The sequence below is a fragment of the Equus quagga genome, chromosome 10 (genome assembly GCF_021613505.1).
Source record: "Equus quagga isolate Etosha38 chromosome 10, UCLA_HA_Equagga_1.0, whole genome shotgun sequence".
NCBI lineage: Eukaryota > Metazoa > Chordata > Mammalia > Perissodactyla > Equidae > Equus > Equus quagga.
In genome coordinates, this window is record NC_060276.1 from 22,570,800 (window position 1) to 22,587,941 (window position 17,142).

General features: G+C 37.8%; 1 protein-coding gene across 1 annotated transcript; it reads right to left on the minus strand.

Moving 5' to 3' along the window:
- Window positions 1–6,787: 6,787 nt before the first annotated feature.
- On the minus strand, window positions 6,788–8,708 carry PRR32 (proline rich 32). The gene is made up of 2 exons (XM_046672549.1): window positions 8,590–8,708; window positions 6,788–7,764 (listed from the first exon to the last, which is right to left on the minus strand). The coding sequence occupies exons 1-2, from the start codon at window positions 8,607–8,609 to the stop codon at window positions 6,882–6,884; spliced, it is 903 nt and encodes a 300-aa protein (XP_046528505.1). The 5' UTR covers window positions 8,610–8,708; the 3' UTR covers window positions 6,788–6,881.
- Window positions 8,709–17,142: the final 8,434 nt, after the last annotated feature.

Below are 17,142 nucleotides of genomic sequence, written 5' to 3' on the forward strand. Positions count from 1 at the left end.
GGCACCGCTTGGCAAAAGCCATGCTGTGGTAGGCGTCCCACATAGAAAGTAGAGAAAGATGGGCACGGATGTTAGCTCAGGGCCAGTCTTCCTCAACAAAAAATAGGAGGTTTGGCAGTAGTTAGCTCAGGGCTAATCTTCCTCAAGAAAAGAAAAAAACTAAAAAATATAGATAAACAGAAAGAGAATTGGATCATACTGTCACCTACTTTTATAACCTTTTTTCATTTAAAATGCATATAAAAATTTTCATTTTGAAAATTATAATTGACTGTCATTGTTCTGATAGTGGCATTATGTTCTATTATTTGAATATACCCTGACTTAATTATACAATTGTCTATTTTGGAATATTTAATTTGCTTCTAATTTTTTGCTGTTATAATGCTAAGATGAGCCTAATTGTAGCTAAAGATTTATCCATATCCATGATTATTTCTTTAGGCTAACTCCAACATGTGCGATTCTTGAATCAAAGAATATTACAATTTTAAGGAATTTGTTTAATATTGGAAATGCTCTCAATAAATGTACTGATGTTTATATTCCCACAGGTAGTATATGAGAGCACCCATATGCCAAACCCTCTCTGACAATGGATATAGTTATGTAAAAGAAACTTTACCAATTTGACAGATGAGAAATTGTACTTATTTAAATTTACTCTTATAAACTAATTATTTTATCTTTACTAGCCATTTTTATTTTTTCTATTGTAAATTACCTGTTAATGTCATTTATCCATTTTTTATGAAGATATGCACTTTTTCTATGGCTCATACATTTTTTATTTATTAATAACATTTAAACCTTTTTTTAGATATGCTACAAATTTTTCCCAAATTTCTCATTTGCTTTTAAATTCTGTTTATGATAATTTTGACCAATAGATCATTTTAATATTTTAGTGTGTTCTGTTATGGTTTCTGACTTTGTTACCATGAGAAGAAAGATCAAGATTATGTAAATGTTCATGTATTTGACTTACATTTCTTCTAGTGTTTATGAGGATTTTCCTTTTATTATTTACATTCATATCTTTCATACATTTGAAACATATTTTGAAATAAGGTATAACAAGAAGATTCTGAGTCTGCCACAAAGTCACATTTTGTTCTTGGTCAAATCGCTCAATCTGTCAAGTCTCAGTTTCTTCATCTGTAAGTTGAGGACCTATCAGACCAACAGAAGAGGTGGAAATTCTAAACATAGACTCATGAGCATATAAGAACTCAGTCTACGATAAAGGGCATATCTTCTATCACTGAAGGAAAACTAATGTTCTCTTAGGAACCCGTCACTTCCGTGGGTGTTTACTTGGTTTTTATCTTCTATAGCACTCAATGTAGAGCTATTCTTGTAGCACGTGTTCAGTAAATGCATCTTGAATAACTTTAATCTTCAAGCCCATGGATTCCATGTTTTATACTCTGTTCAGTTTGTTTTTTTGTTTTGGCTAGGTGAGACTAAGACTCAAAATAGAACAACATCTTACTGGTTTTCCAATCAAGGGTTGATTGCCCCTTGTAGCCTCCACTGCTGGCTATATTAAAAGGATAACAAGAAAAATAAAGGGGATGACATTTAGCCATTGGAATTGGCATTTTCCTTATATATCTTCACTTCATATTGAATTCCTAAAGGAGAAATGAGCTTTTACACTGTTTTGAAGTGATATGTACATGGATTCATTTGACTGGTGAAGTTACCAGTGTTAACTAATCATAAACTTAGACAATTTGGGATGTGTATACATTGCAATTGGTTTGCGAAAATGCCTAGCAAGGAAGCAATAAAGTTAAATAAACTCTGAAGAGATTTTTGAAAGCCACATCTTTCTGTTAAATTTGGGATTATCCATGATTTTACTGATAATCTTTGTAAGACTATCTCATAGGTACTTTTTTTTTTTTAATGAAGATTAGCCCTGAGCTAACTACTTCCAATCCTCCTATTTTTGCTGAGGAAGACTGGCCCTGAGCTAACATCCGTGCCCATCGTCCTCTACTTTCTATGTGGGACGCCTACCACAGCATGGCTTTTGCCAAACGGTGCTATGTCTGCACCCGGGATCCGAACCAGTGAACCCCAGGCCAGTGGGGGGCGGAACATGCGCACTTAAGCGCTGTGCCACTGGGCCAGCCCCCAATAGGTACTTTTTAAACTATGAAATGTTATTTATATTTGACCGTTTTCCTCCAGATGTGTCTTATTGTTATTATAAGATTTAAAAAAAGATTCTATTTACAGGTAGTCAACTTTTTAGTTAGGACATTAAACTCTGCCTTTAACACATTTAGTGTAGGGCTTATTGCTAATAGCTATTGAGCACCAATGAGGGTTAACACAATGTATAAGCATTTTATACCTAAAGGAGGTATAAATATGCCCCCTGGGGAAAATAATAGATTACTTCATTTCTGGATGAAGTGTGATTAATAAAGCCAGGAACTCCACCTCAGAAAATTATGATTTAGTGGGAGGAGTAAAAGGGAAAAATTAGAAAATAATCAGTCTACCTTACTAGGGAAAGAAAAGATTGGAGTTTAAATTAAAAAAGAGAAAAAAAAATTCTGGGTCTGGTACATTTGAGAACTTGAGAAAATGTTCTTTTGTGAGCCAAATTCATTGCATACCCACTTCACTAATAAAGTGAACCTTGATGATGATGTGTCTGCTTGTCGAGGCCAGTTTGGGAGATTGATGAAACCTAAACCAGAAAGGGCTTCCAGTTTCACGTAGGGGATATGAGATTGGCTGCTATCTAAGGAGAGATGATATTTATAGGAAGGAATGAAGCAGCGGAGATAGATTCATTTTTAGGAAGGATAGTGTTTCTCTAATCACCTCATCCCCACCCTCTCAAATGTGTGGCTCCTACACAGACAGAGCCCTTTCTGTTATGAAACACTTCATCTATAACACTTCTTTCTTTTCAAACTACCCCTTTCTATCTTCTCTGTATTACATTCTCCCATATCCAAATTTATTGCTTTTCCCACAGTACTTCTAATTTGCAGCTGCTTCCTGTTCTAAAGTACTTCATCTCTTCTCAGCTGACAGTGGCCCTGCCCCCTCTCTATTTTTAATCCTCTGTCTTTCTCCATCTGTTTTTCTCTTTTTCACATGCACAAACACCATCCATCAACCCCTGTACTCCCTGTATTGCCTTGCCTCTAAGTCAAAACTTTTACAATCAGGATGTTGGATGAACTCACATATAAATGTATATTTTTCCAAGTAATTATATGATTAAACAGCCTTAGAGGGATAAAGTCCTTATGGTAGAATCTATGGATTTGTGTGCTTTATATTATCTTATTTTACTCGAGGAAAGGCATTTTCAGAGTTGAATAAAATACGGTCAGTTTACCTCCACAAAACAGTATAAGATACTGGTCCATTCTCAAAAATCAATGACAGAGTCATTTCATGAAAGTAAGATTCACAGATAGGTTCTTTGAGAAATTGAGATACTGAGAAAGCCTTTCTGAGAGGCAGTAAAGCCCCCAAAGGTGGGTGAGAAAGCATATGTCTTTAATCAGCCTTTAGCAAGAGTAGCACCTTCTCAAGCACTTAAGAAAAAGATCGCATGATGAAGCAAAATTTTGAAAAAAATTTCTCCAATCTAGGTTTGATTTGATAAATGTTATATATTTGCATTATTATAAGAAAAAATGAATATTACCGCAGAGAAATAGATGGATTCTTTCACTTAATTTAGTCTCATCACTTGCTCTTTCTGTGGGAATATCACTCAATCCAGTTCATTATAAAGAAGACATGTAAGGTTTTGTGATAGCTATGGAATTAACCTATGACAAGACACCGTATGTTTTATCTGTCTAAAATTAATTTTATCTGTGACTTTGGCCCATTGATATTGAAATAATCATTTCATATAGTTATGTGTTTAGGGCCTTTCAAAGTCCACAGCTCTGAGTAACACTTGATACTTCAACGCCATTGTTACAGTACAATCTAATAGTTATGGAAGGAAATCTTTCTCCCCCATTATATATATGTTACCTAGTTGTTTAGTGACTGCCACACAATAAACCTCTTGTTGCATGGTAGATGAAGATAGCACTATGATCTCAACCTTAAGACCCCATCGAAAATATATTATTTGGTCCTGCTTAGTGTTTTTATTATAATAATTCTCAGAAGAATAAGATGTAATTTTAATGTCATTCTGGTTCATGAAAGACTATAAATTTTAAAAATTTCATAACTTTGAACTTTAACCTTTTCAGTATGCTGTGGTTTCATTGGCTGCACGTGTACCTCTTCAAGCAGGCTACAGACGTAAACAGTGCAAAATGGAAATGGCTAATGAATCATACTTTGGGACATGGAAAAGGTCAAAGTTGTACAGTTTATTATTATCTTCTAGAGAATATATAGGACATTAAAATTCCGATGCTACAGTCTTGTGACAAAGAATATAATGAGAACTATAAATAATAAACAGTACAACATGAATCTTCTTGTGACAATGATTACAAGTTAGAATAGGAAATACTTAACCCATTCCCATTACCATCAGAAGAAAGGGCTACTTTGTTGATGTTTATCTTCCCCTTTTGCATTTAGGAGTTATTCAAGCCACAGAAAAGAAACAGAAAACGTATGTTCAAGAGTGTTGAATATATGGTGTTATGAGCACTTTCCAAAATGAATAAGATGTTGTGGTATAGGATTAATATTGGCTCATATTGCACCAGAATATTTTAAAACTAACAATTTTAAGGCAAATCATCTGTTGAAAAATGGACGTTTTGCTGTCATTGAGGACACTGGCACCTATGATAAGAAAGTAATACAGTATTTCCATACAAAAGCCGTGAATAAACAAAAATATTTACATTTCACTTGCAATTAAGAACAGGATCCTAGGCTTATTTGATATTTGCATTCACTGAAACCTGTTACGTAGACACAGAGCTCTACATAAACTAAGGAAAATGTATTTATCCTACACCATAGAGATATAAATAAAGCTTCACTGCCTCAATTTGCTAATAGTTGTTCTTTGTTGCTTACTATAGGCTTTCGGTGTTTAGAAATGACATAGAAAAGAACACATACAGGGTGTTAGGAAAGAGAATAGAGGGTTGAAAAAGAGCAGATTGTGTTGGTGGCACTTTCCTGTTATAGTGAATTTGTAACGGATTGCTGTAATTGTGAGTAAAGTCTTTCTGAGCATTTATTGCAGCTACTTCCTTGGAGAAGGAAAACGCATCCTGTCCTGCTGTCACTTACCACGCCTTTTGGTAACTCTCCAGAGATGCAGCACTGCCATTGACACAACAACTTGATTTCTTGTCAAAATCTCTTTTAACATCTGGCTCAGAAGATATTTTTGACGACTATAAGCATGCCCAGTGCCTCTGTTCATTAAGGCTGAAAATTCAATAAGTGCTTGGTACACTGGGACTAAGCTACCTCATAGTGAGCAGCTGTCAAATGATTTGCTGAATACTTCTGCTCAACCCACCACAGTGAATTAATGAAATTGTACCAGCTTCAGGACATACACAGAGTGAGGGGAATTTTAGCAAGCACTAACCAGATGTTCCTTCTAAGCCTTGCACTGCCACCTGTAAATTTAGAACCATCTATTACGAAACAAATGGAGAAAAAGAAACTTCGTGGATCCATGTGCCCTTTTTGCTGGACTAGCAAAGAACTCTTTATTGGTGCTAAAAACACATTAATGGTTTTGCTTATAGGCTGGATGCCTTTTGGATCTGCAAGTCTGTCAACCTTTAACTGACTGCTCACATTCCCTACATCATCAGTTCTGGGCAGAAAACATGCTCGTTTGAAGACTTGTCCTCGAAACGCATTCCAATTTAGTGGCTGTTCATATACAGTGGCACTGTGTCTTAGGGCACTTTACTATAGAGCGAACTAAGTTGTACAGTGGTCAGAATGGCCAACTTTCCACTCTGCATTATGTGCCCATATCTTTGTCACTTGAATTTGAAAAAGCTCCCATCTGAGCATTTTGATAATCTCTCAGGACTATCGTTAGAATGGGATGCTGTAGCACATTGTGAACAGTACAAACACAGCAAGATTGGAGAAAATAATTCCACATGAGTAAAATGTTTTTATTCGCGTTTAAAGGTTCTGAGTAGGTAGTGGCCCTTTGTTCAGAGAATGGGTGCAGCCGGCGTGCCCGGTTCACCTTCTCCCTGCACTTTCACTTAGCCAGCCCTGTGTATACTAGGGACTTAGCAACAGTGAAATGTTGAGAGGTGAACACTAGTCCATGCTTCAAGCAATGGTCTAGAACTCTGCTACTTTCTCTGTCCCTTTTCTTTCCTGACCTTTCAGCCTGGTTCTTTCTCCAACTGGTTGTGAGATGTTGGCTCTGTCACTCTCAGTGCAGTCTCACATGGCTACTTTTACTGTTTGTGCATTTTTCTCTATTATCTGGACTTCAGTTTACCTTTATGGACCTTATCTTAATTTACCCATCCTGCTCTGAGCAACCGCTGTAGCCTTAGGTAGGTAGGAATTCTCCACCCTAGCCTTGACCAAGTCTGGCAAGAACCCAAGAGCCCCTCCCCACAGTCAGGCAGCTGCAAGCCAGTAGTAGGAATTCAGCTAAGCTACTTAGAAAACACTGGCACATTACTGCTTTAATTACCTTAAATATAGAAAACAAAATTCAAGGTTTAGACTCCCAGAGTGGCCTTTTAAAAAATAATTTGCAATATTCAAACTTTAAAATCTTTATTGAATCTCCGAGTGTGTAAGGCACGTTAGTGCTAAACAGAGTGTACGAGGGTAGGGGGTTTCAGATATAAAACATAAATGAAAAACTTTAACATCTTTCCCCAACCCTTTCTTTTCCTCCTTTTTGGCCATCAGTTGTTCTCTCTGTTTGAGGATGCAGGAGCCGGCATGCCCCAGGAAGGGAAATTGGCAAAATAAGAAGGCAGTGGAGGACCAAAGATGGGAGGAGGAGCAAAAGCGATAGGCATAGCAAGAAATGGATTGAAACTGGGAGGACGAGGAGGTATGAAGCAATGAGCAGTAGCACAAGAAGGTAAACTTGGAGTACTGGAAGACAAGGGAATAGGCCTTGGCCAGTTCTCCACGCAGTGCCGCGGGCCTCCCAGTGGGAAAGAAACATGAGCCAGCCTTTCCTTGCCCGCCAATCTCGGATTTCCTGGAGGCAGCTCCATCATTATCCCCGATCTAACGGTGGGGATGTGTGGAGGGCCTCTTACTTGTGAGCCTCTAGGTGGAAAGAACCGTTGACCTCGTGGCATGGCAGCATGTAGCCTTGCATTATTGCCAACTCTCTCAGTGCCCCCATTGCTGACCCTTGTCCCCCCTATCATTAGTGCTGGAGGGCTGCCAGAGAATTCCTGGGACACATTAATAGAATCCTGTCCCCTCTGCCTCCGGCCTGCCAGCCCCTCAGAGCTATTTACTTCTACTGTTGCTAGGGACTCTTCTGCAACAGCAGGTGGTGGCCCGTATGGGTGTTTGAGAGCTCTCGAGCTGGAACTGTCGACAGGAATGCAGGATCCTGTTCTCTCCGAGGGGCGCTTCAGTTGCTCTCCTGTCAGATCGGCCAGCACACTGAAGGGAGGTCTCAGCGAGACGAGAGGGTGGCCCCAGGACTCTGCATCATCCTTCAGCATGGAGCTCGGACAGTGGAGGGGCAAGTTGGGGTGCAGTTCCTGGTTCCCATGTTCATCTGCAGCTACTACTATGGGTGAAGGGACATGCCCTGCAAGGCTTGCCAAAACAAAAATAGATATGTTAATAAAAATGAAAATACAGTGACCAGAAAATGTCTGAAATATGTGATTGATTGAACTCACTGGAATACACCAGTGGAAAAGGGAGAGCCCTATCTCCTCGCATGTGTAGTCAGCAAGCACTTCTTCAGCCCACTTGCCCCTTGACAGGCGGCATCTTTAGCACCCAGTTTCACTTCGTGATTTCCCTTTGTGTCTGACCTGTGACTCCACCCCATTTTCCATTTTCCCGCTTTCTCAAGGGAGCAAGGAAGCCTTAAAGATTCAGATAGCTTCCTTCAACGCCGCAGTTCGCAAGCACACCATAGAACACACCAGCTCTTTTAGTCCCAGTAGCATCTATGAGCCACTAAGCCCAGCATTCAGATTCTGGCAGGAGCATTCTGGAAAGTCTTGTGAGGGAAAACATTTGGTTTTTTTCTCCACAGATGTCGAAGAAATGTTAGTTGTGTTAACAAACCAATTTGTTTCTCTTTATGAAGCATCATTCAACAATTACACCAAACTTATTAAAATTTTCTTTCATTCAATCCATACCACACCACAGAATATGAATTTCCTAATGTTTAAGCCCCACTATTTAGACTAAGGATTTGCAACTTTTGTTTCAAAATTACATTTAAAAATTGCCACCTTGAGGTCCAGTATTCTTAGTCCCTGAGTTTATATCCTTCAAGTTTTGTCTGTCACTCCTTTCTGCACTGCCTCCAACCCACTAGCCCCCATCCCGGTTACACAGGAAAACAATTCAAACTGCCTTTTGCCTTCAAAATTAAACAGTTGTACTCAGTTTTGTACTTACACATTCTCAATACAAGCCATGGAGATATTTGATCAGGAAAGCCTTCCTGAGGTGATGGAGAAAGCCAGCTGAATGCCCACGCAGGCCAACTCAGTCTGGAGAAATGACCCCTGCTTCTGCCTTAGAGCAGTGTGGCAACTCGAGTGAAGCCAGGGACCAACTGCTTCTTTCTAGATTTGGAGTTCTCTTTCTGAGGTTACCAGTTGCTAGGGAAGGGAGGGAGAAAAGGAGCAGCGAGGAGGAGGGGATAAATCTGTGACACTGCTTTGAAGCTAAATGTAAGATTCATTTTTTCACAGCGGTAGATTGATGGTAAAGGCATTCGCTACATTAACCCTGTTGCAGGCCACTTGGAAAGACAAATCATTTCAAGAAGATTTTAGATGGATCATGGAGGCACGATCCTTTGTTAAGAGTTATTTCTGAAGTTTTAGTTTGAAAAAGTAGCTGTTGAATCTCCTCTTTGAGTTTGGAAATACAAACTTTGAGCAAAGTACCATGCCTAATCTTGTAATTTAAATTTCCAGTTTTGAGGATGCGTACTATTAAGTTGGTGGGGATCAGAGGTTTGAGGGGTTAAATTGCTTTTTAATCTGAGTCTCTCTTGTGAAGATGAAACAAAATAGCACTATAAAATATCTTCCTAAGGATCATATTGGCTTTGATTTTTTAGCCCCTCAATTTGCAGTTCCTTCTTTCATCCTACCTGTAGGCTTTGTGTGTGTGTGTGTGTGTGTGTGTGTGTTCATATATTTATGTATTTCCGGTGATAGAGCTCTGAAACTTCTCTCTAAGTGGGAGGAGAGAATAAAAGGCATGACAGGTATCATCAATTTACAAATATTAGTTCAGATTTTTCCTTTAACTTTTTTGCATGAGGCACTTCCTGTTCTTCCAGCCTAAATTTCAACCCCCTCCCCCACATTAAGCAAGTATTCTTCCCCAGTTTTTATTTCCTCCCATTGACCTAAGATTAATGCTCTGAAATTACCATGACCGTCCCCTCATCTCAGGTTATTAATCTTGCTCTAGGATAAAGTCATAAACTTGACCCTCTTCCGTATACTCACCTAAGATTTGTGCTGTGCAGACTAGTCCTTAAAGACCCTAAAATATCTTTCTTTATTCCTAGTATCTGGATATACCACTATATTTCAACAATAATATATATATTTCACTTTTCTTAAGGCAAGATAATAGATTCAAACACCATGTGTTTCAATTTATAGATAAATTGAATGTGTGTGTGTGTGTCCGTGTGCTTGTGTATGTGTGCAAAGGATATGTACAAGATGCTTGACTGGTCACTGCTGGAAAGTAACACAACTCTTGCTAGAAAGGACCTTTTGGGTCTCTAAGTGCACATCTTCCAGCGAGGGTGCCTAGGCTCTGTCTATACCCTACAGTAGTGAGGTTTTTTTCTTTTTTTTTTTTTCTCTCTCCTCGAAAGATGAAAGTGGCATGCTTCTAACACTTCTCCCAGAGGAATCTATTCACTTGCCTAGCATGGCTCACTGTTAAGGAATCTCTTGATTCCCAAACTTCAGTTTCTACTTTTCTTCAGCTTATTATTTCCTTGTCCTTATGTAAAATAAAACTTATTGGCAATATAATTGTGGTGGAGTGTTGAAGCCCTTTTAACACTTGCCGCATAAGAGGGAAAAAATGCAACTTAATGCCTGCTAGTATCTGGTAAGTCCTGTTTACATAGTTTATATTTGAGAGCTTACATTTTTGTTTTCTGAATAATGGCAAGGAAGCCCCAGGAAACCTTTTCATGTCTATCAAACTATTGCGATTATTGGCAGATTTTACCTAGAAATGGCTATTTAGCAAAATATCATCTTCATTGGATTACGTGAGAATGAAGTGTAATATATGCACCAAATAGCTGGGCACAGTGACAAATTCAATGGGACCCAAGAATTTTCCAAAACCATAACAGGTATTATAAATTTACGGATACTAGCTCAGGTTTTCCTTCTAATTTGTTTGCTTTTGTGCAGACAATGAATTTTTATTGAATGCCTACTGCGTACATTCACTATTTGGTTTATTGTGGACTAAACCAAAAAAATTAAAAAAGCCATCCATAGTGACTTCAAGAAATATTAAAATTTTCTGAGGAGACAAAATAACATCTATAAAAGGATCTAAGAAAGGCATAAAGAAGAATAGACACAGATCATTAGCTGCAAGGTGTAAACTAAGACCACAATGGAAATTCAGAAGACGGAGCTATAATTTTAGGTTAAAGTTCTGTGAAATATTTCATATGGAGTTGGGACTTGAGTTGTATTTTGAAGGATAGATACAATATACATGGGGGGCATTCTGCGTCAAGAATGGGTATAGAGGGGGCTGGCTCAGTGGCGCAGCAGTTAAGTTCACACGTTCTGCTTTGACGGCCCAGGGTTCCCCGGCTCGGACCTAGGCCCTGCTTGTTAAGCCATGCCGTGTCAAGCATCCCACATATAAAGTAGAGGAAGATGGGCATGGAAGTTAGCTCAGGGCCAGTCTTCCTCAGCAAAAAGAGGTGGATTGGTGCCAGATGTTAGCTCAGGGCTAATCTTCCTCAAAAAAAAAAAAAAAAAAAAGAATAGGTATAGAGGTAGGAATGCAGGGAAAATTTTGGAATTTTGTAGTTCAGTATTCTAATTCAAACTAAGGCTCATATCAGCAGAAATAGAAATATAAAGAGCCAACTGGACCCTCTAGAGATAGCAAGATCAGCCAGATAGCAAAGTTGTGCTCATCAGGGACTATTTGAAGGGGCTCAGGTTTCATAGTTAAAGGCAAAACTAGAACCATCTCAAAACCTACCTTTTGACAAAAAGCTGATAGGCTACCTCAATTTGCCACTGAACTCTGAAAATTAAGTAATAAAGTGCATGCATTTTGTTTGTTTGTTTGAGTTACTGCTTTGGGGAGGGAAAAATGGGTAATGGAAGTTGAGAATTTGCCAAAAAGTAGCTTAGCTGTAAAAGCAGCTAAGCTATCAATGCCTTTCATTACCCGTGGCCTCTTATTTCATGACACAGCTCCAGATATTACTCACGTATCCTCAAAAGGTTCTAAGAACTTCATTGAAATGCTAAGTGAGGACCATACAAGGATGTATTTACTTTTGCACAGCAATTATAAGGTCATTAAAAATGTGGTTGTACAGCCAAAATCATATTGTTGGGTTTTTTCAAAGAAATTTTGCAGATGTGTAAGTGCAGACAAAGTATAATTTAAAATACATCCTTTCTCTTTTGCTTAGAAAAAGAATCCGGGAGATAGAGACATAAGGATGACTTTCTCTGTTTCCTTCAGGCTAATAAGGAGGTGATGAGGAGATTGTCATGCTGATCTCTGGGGAGACAGTTGTCAAAAGATCCCATCCATTAACTCACTTTCAAAATGTAATGTAGCTATGCCTGTGGAAAGCTCTGCAAGTTTAGGATGTCTAAAAGTACTGCTAGAAGACAGACCAGATATTTTTAGGGGTCTGTTGCTATTTAATTCAGTGTATTAAAAAGCATGAGATTAATGGAAGCGTGATATTATCCCAAAATGGACCAGACAGCACTATTCAGTTGCACAGTATAGGCAGTACTCCTGTCCTCTCTGCCACCAGCTGTCCTGCAAACCCTGCGTGGCAAGTGATGAGGATGAACAGGTGAGAGTGTGGTTATTTCACCACCAGTACTGGCAAAAGCAACTAACAATATATGCCTCATTGCTGGACCTATTTGTATGAGCTTCAATAGATGATTATTGCTTTTCTCAAGTTCTTCGTTCCAGATTTTGTGAAAATTTGTTTGTTTTAAATCAGGTAATTTATGGCAATTACTCCAAAACAAGTTATTTCCTTGTATAAATCAGAAGTTATTATAAGTTCCTTCAACATATATCACTCTAATTTTTCTTGGCCCCCTGAGAATCAGAACTGGAAATTAAGTAGCAGTGGGGCAAGCCAGATGGGAAAAAAGGAAGAAGGAAAAGGAAACTATGAATGCAGAGACTCAGCAAGTGAAGATTAGGCATTTATTTGGTGGTAGCACAGCAAGATGATGAGAACTGAAAATCCCATTCTGGAGCAACTGAGGTTGGTGGCAGAGAAAAGAAGTTAAGCATAGGACAGTACTGGGTGACCAGAACTAATGAACTAATCTTACTATGTGCCTAGTATTACCAATATTAAGATCAAATTAATGTTGAACTCTTGAGCTGCAGACATAGGTTTCCTCATATTATTTCCACGGCTCTAAGATGGAACTGAGCCTATGATTATGGTTAGGTCATTCAGCTCCGGGTTCTGGAGCAATTGGGCGAACATAGAGTTAATTGTGTCTGCGTGTGGATGGGTGGGTGGGTGTGTTGGAGGAGGGTTGAGTTGTCCAGGTGAACTATTAATGTTAACTCTGGAGAATACCTTTCTGAATTAGGAAAATGTATTAATCAAAAAATAAAATTATTGTATTTCGTGTTCATATTAGTATATATTATAAAGTAAGATACAAACATGGACTAATAAGTAAAATGAGGAAAGATAAAAAAAATCAGTTACAGTAGCCCATTAGATCATAACTATAATGGTGTCATATATATGTCTATATTTATGTATATTCACCATGTAAGAATTAATTGCTGGGCAAAGGAGTTGAAGGCATACTTAATTTCTTGAGCACTTTGTTTGAAAAACAAGAAATATTTTAGAATAGTTTCTTCTTGCTTATAATTAAGACATTGTAAATTCATATTGAAAACTTTTTATCAAACTTTATTAAAAATGAATCCTATGTGCCAAGTTGTCAAGACCTTTGGTTCTGGAATCAGAGGAGCACAAACGTGGGTTCAACTCTCAGCTTTACTACTTCCTAGCTTTGTGACTTTGGGCAGGTTTCTTAACTTCTCTGAATTTCATTCCACTCATTTGTAAAGTGAGATTATGGAGAGACGTATTATAATCATGTGTGAAAAGTGACTGTTACATACCAAGTGATTAAAATGCAATCCCTTTCCTTGTACACATTAGACTTGGTTTTCTCCTATGTAAAATGCGGATGATGACACCTCTCATCTATTTCAGGGCCGTTAGAAAATTAAATGTGATAATTATGTGAAATTGCCTTGCAATCTGTAAATCACTTTAGATTTAGTGGGCTAATATAACTGTGGGTGATATTTCAAGGGCAAGATGATTTTGGGGTACATTTTAAATAGCATGTCGTAGGTGGCCACCTGTTTCACTTACGCCTAAGGCCAGTTTTTAATTTCCTGAATCATCAAGGGAGGGAGGATTAACCACACTATTTTAAAAATCCTGTGGTGTAAAATACTTTAAAATTTTCAATTGGTGCTACATAAATCTCACCCATTGTTGTAGTTAATGCAGTAGCTGTCTTAGAATACAGAGACTGCATTTTTGTATTTGACTATATATTTAATTGGGTTTCAGAATCTCATGTTTCACAGCAGGAATCACTGAAAACTCCTGTGATGATTAGCATGAAAAGCCTGAAAAAGAAAAAGATTGCCTGGCTTCCTAATAGTGAAGATTTGATTGACTGACTCTCTGAACGATTTGTTACTCTAGAAAAAAATAGTCTTTCCTAGTCTAGTCACACTCCCCACAAGTGGGCACCCCTCTCAAGCGGTAAAATAAATAGCTTGCTGGAGAAAGTGTAACATGTTTATAGACTGACTATAATTCAGTGTGCATGAAAATTTGCTGATGAAACTCAAAATTAAAATAATAATGAAGCTCATCCAGAGAGACCATTCTTAATTCTTGAGTTATGCTGTATGCTTCTATTGCTAACATAAGTGTTTGTTCAAAGATCCTGGATAGTCACAAGTGCGATGGAGTCATCTATTTGCCTTTATTTTTGAAGTATTTTAGATCTTCTACTTCTAGTTTTTAGAGTAATGAATTGACATGTGTGTTTATTTCGGAGAAGAGTTCATCAGAAGAAAAGATCAGACTCTGGAGGACCAGGCAATGGGAAATTGCCTCTTAGAAGATTTCTGGAGGATAATGGAGAAATCTCACTCAGGGAGCAAAGTCTCACCAACCATATGGCAGTATCCAAACCGAAGTGATGAGCCCTTCCAGAGGCACTGGGTCATTCTGCACATGGCCAAACCAGAGCAAGTGGCCTTATGGGCTAGTGCACTATTTCAGGTGACCTATACATTTATTTATATCGGCGGTTCCCAAATTTTATTGAGTAATAGATTCACCTGGCGATCTTATTAAAATAGCGGATTCCTGGGCTCCACCTTCAAGATTCTGAGATTCTGTTTCAGTTGATCTGTAGTGGAGCCCAGTTACCTGTAGTTTAAATGCTTATTGATTCTTATGGGGTGATCTTCCAATCACAAGAGAGAAATACTGACTAGATGCATTTACAGCCTTGAAGCCTAGCCTTCTGGGGATGCACCCAGTCTTTTAGTGAGCACTCCTATTCTCTAGATTTAACTCACTGACTAGATACAGGAACACCAGAACATAAAGCACTTTTGACCATACGCCATGCCTCAAGCTCCTTTTTGTTCCATAAACCAACAAATATTGTGATGAGTTTTGAACAGATGTGTTGAGTTATGTTCATCTAGAGCCGCAATTCTGAAAGTGTGATCTGGGCAAAACTGGGGCCCCCAAGATCCTTTTGGAGAGTTCACAAGGTCAAAATATTTCAATGATTATATGAAAACATTATTTGCTTTTTTCACTTTCATTCTCTCGTGAGTGAGTTTTCCAGAGGCTGCGTGATATGTGATGTCATTGCTTTAATGATTAATAGAATATATGCTTGTATATTCCCACATTTTAAAATTTTCTCAATTTTAATTTCTAATATGGCATATTGAGATAGATATAACCCACCTAAACAAAAACTTTTTGGAGTCATCAATAATTTTTAAGAGTGTAAAGTGGTCTTAGACCAAAAAATTTTAGAAGTTACATCTTATTTATCCAAACATAGATTTAAATGTGTATCAGTTAATGTAAATTGATGAAATTGCTCCCAAATCTCAAGGAAATCTCAAAGCTGGTTAAAATATTCAGATTCCTTTTTTTTTTTTTTTTGCTGCCTCTTAAAAATCCTTAGGCTAGAAATGAGTAGTGCAAGACAAGTCAACAATTATTAATTGATTGAATGTCTCCTGCATTCTCAATACTACGTAAGCTACTATTGGTGAGATAAAGATATGTTCTGACTTGAGGAGCTTACATTCATTTGGGGAAAATAAAAGTAAATCATATCAAATAAATGTCTAATTGTGGAATGTTTACATTATTTTCCTTAGAACTTAATCAAAAGCAAAGATTGGTGAGAGTCAAGCAATCTAATCACAGAGGGTTTGCCAGAACAGGTAGAATTACAGCTTAGCTTTGAAGGATGAACAAGATTTGAAGAGGGAAAAACGCTCTCAACTGAAATCTATTCCTAAAAGCTACTACAGATAGAATTTCAGCGGATATTTATTTTCATCCTTGTATCTTTCTACACTGTTTTTTTTTAACAAATAACATCATTTTACTAAAAAATAATATAATTTAAAAAAAATTATCTCAGAAATCTAAAGTAACATCCAGACTATTTGGGCCTAAAACACGATGAAACACTTGGCTCAGGGTCTTAGAAATTAAGAAGGAATTGTTTTCCCAGTGGAATTAACACAGATAATTGTCACAGACCTTTTTTTCACCTTTGGCCTTTGGCTATAGCCATATAGAAAACTGTTACCAAGGCCTGGTTTGAAAATCAGATTTTCCCTTTGTTTTCACTCTGTGTAGCCACCTCGTTTTTATATGCCTCCGGGTATTTTTTTTGTTTGGTTGTTTTCTATCTTTCTTTTTTTTTTTTTGGTTCTGTTTCATGTATTTTTAGCTGGTCAGATTATTTCAGATTGAAGGCCATCTGCTGAGACTCAAGTGCTCTCTAGAGAGCTTCAGTTAATAGTACATATTGAATGTCCAGTTGCTGGATCGCTTATGCCCAGAGCTTGGTACGACTATTGGGAGCTTTCTCAACTGCTCCAGAGAAGGAACCAATGTCTTTTCTCTATTCAGTGATGACAATGGCTTGCAATTTGCTTTAAGTTCTCTTGATGATCCTTTATATTATATCAGCAGTAAATGAAAGCCATAGTTCCTGTTTTTGCTAAATTCATCACTTTATTTTTATAATGGAGAAAAAAATCACCTACATTACTATGTTTGGGTACATTTGGGTCTGTTGTGAAGGTCCCCAAAAGACTTTCCCAGGGGTCTCTGACTACCCAGTTGAAAGAATATTGTTTCTATGTTTTTACCGTGCACCATAATGCACAATTGTTTGGTTTCCATAAGATTAAAATAATAACAAATTTGGTTTTCTGCCCTCTCCACTCTGTATTGCCAAGAAATTTTCACTGTGATTTCACTGGACTTGAGGAAACAGCAGGGGAAAGAAGTTTTAATTATGCAAATACAAAAAATTATCAAAGAGAGGTGCATACCAGATAGATTTGATGAAAGCTCAGACTGCCTTTCAATATTTACTGCTTGTCACCAAA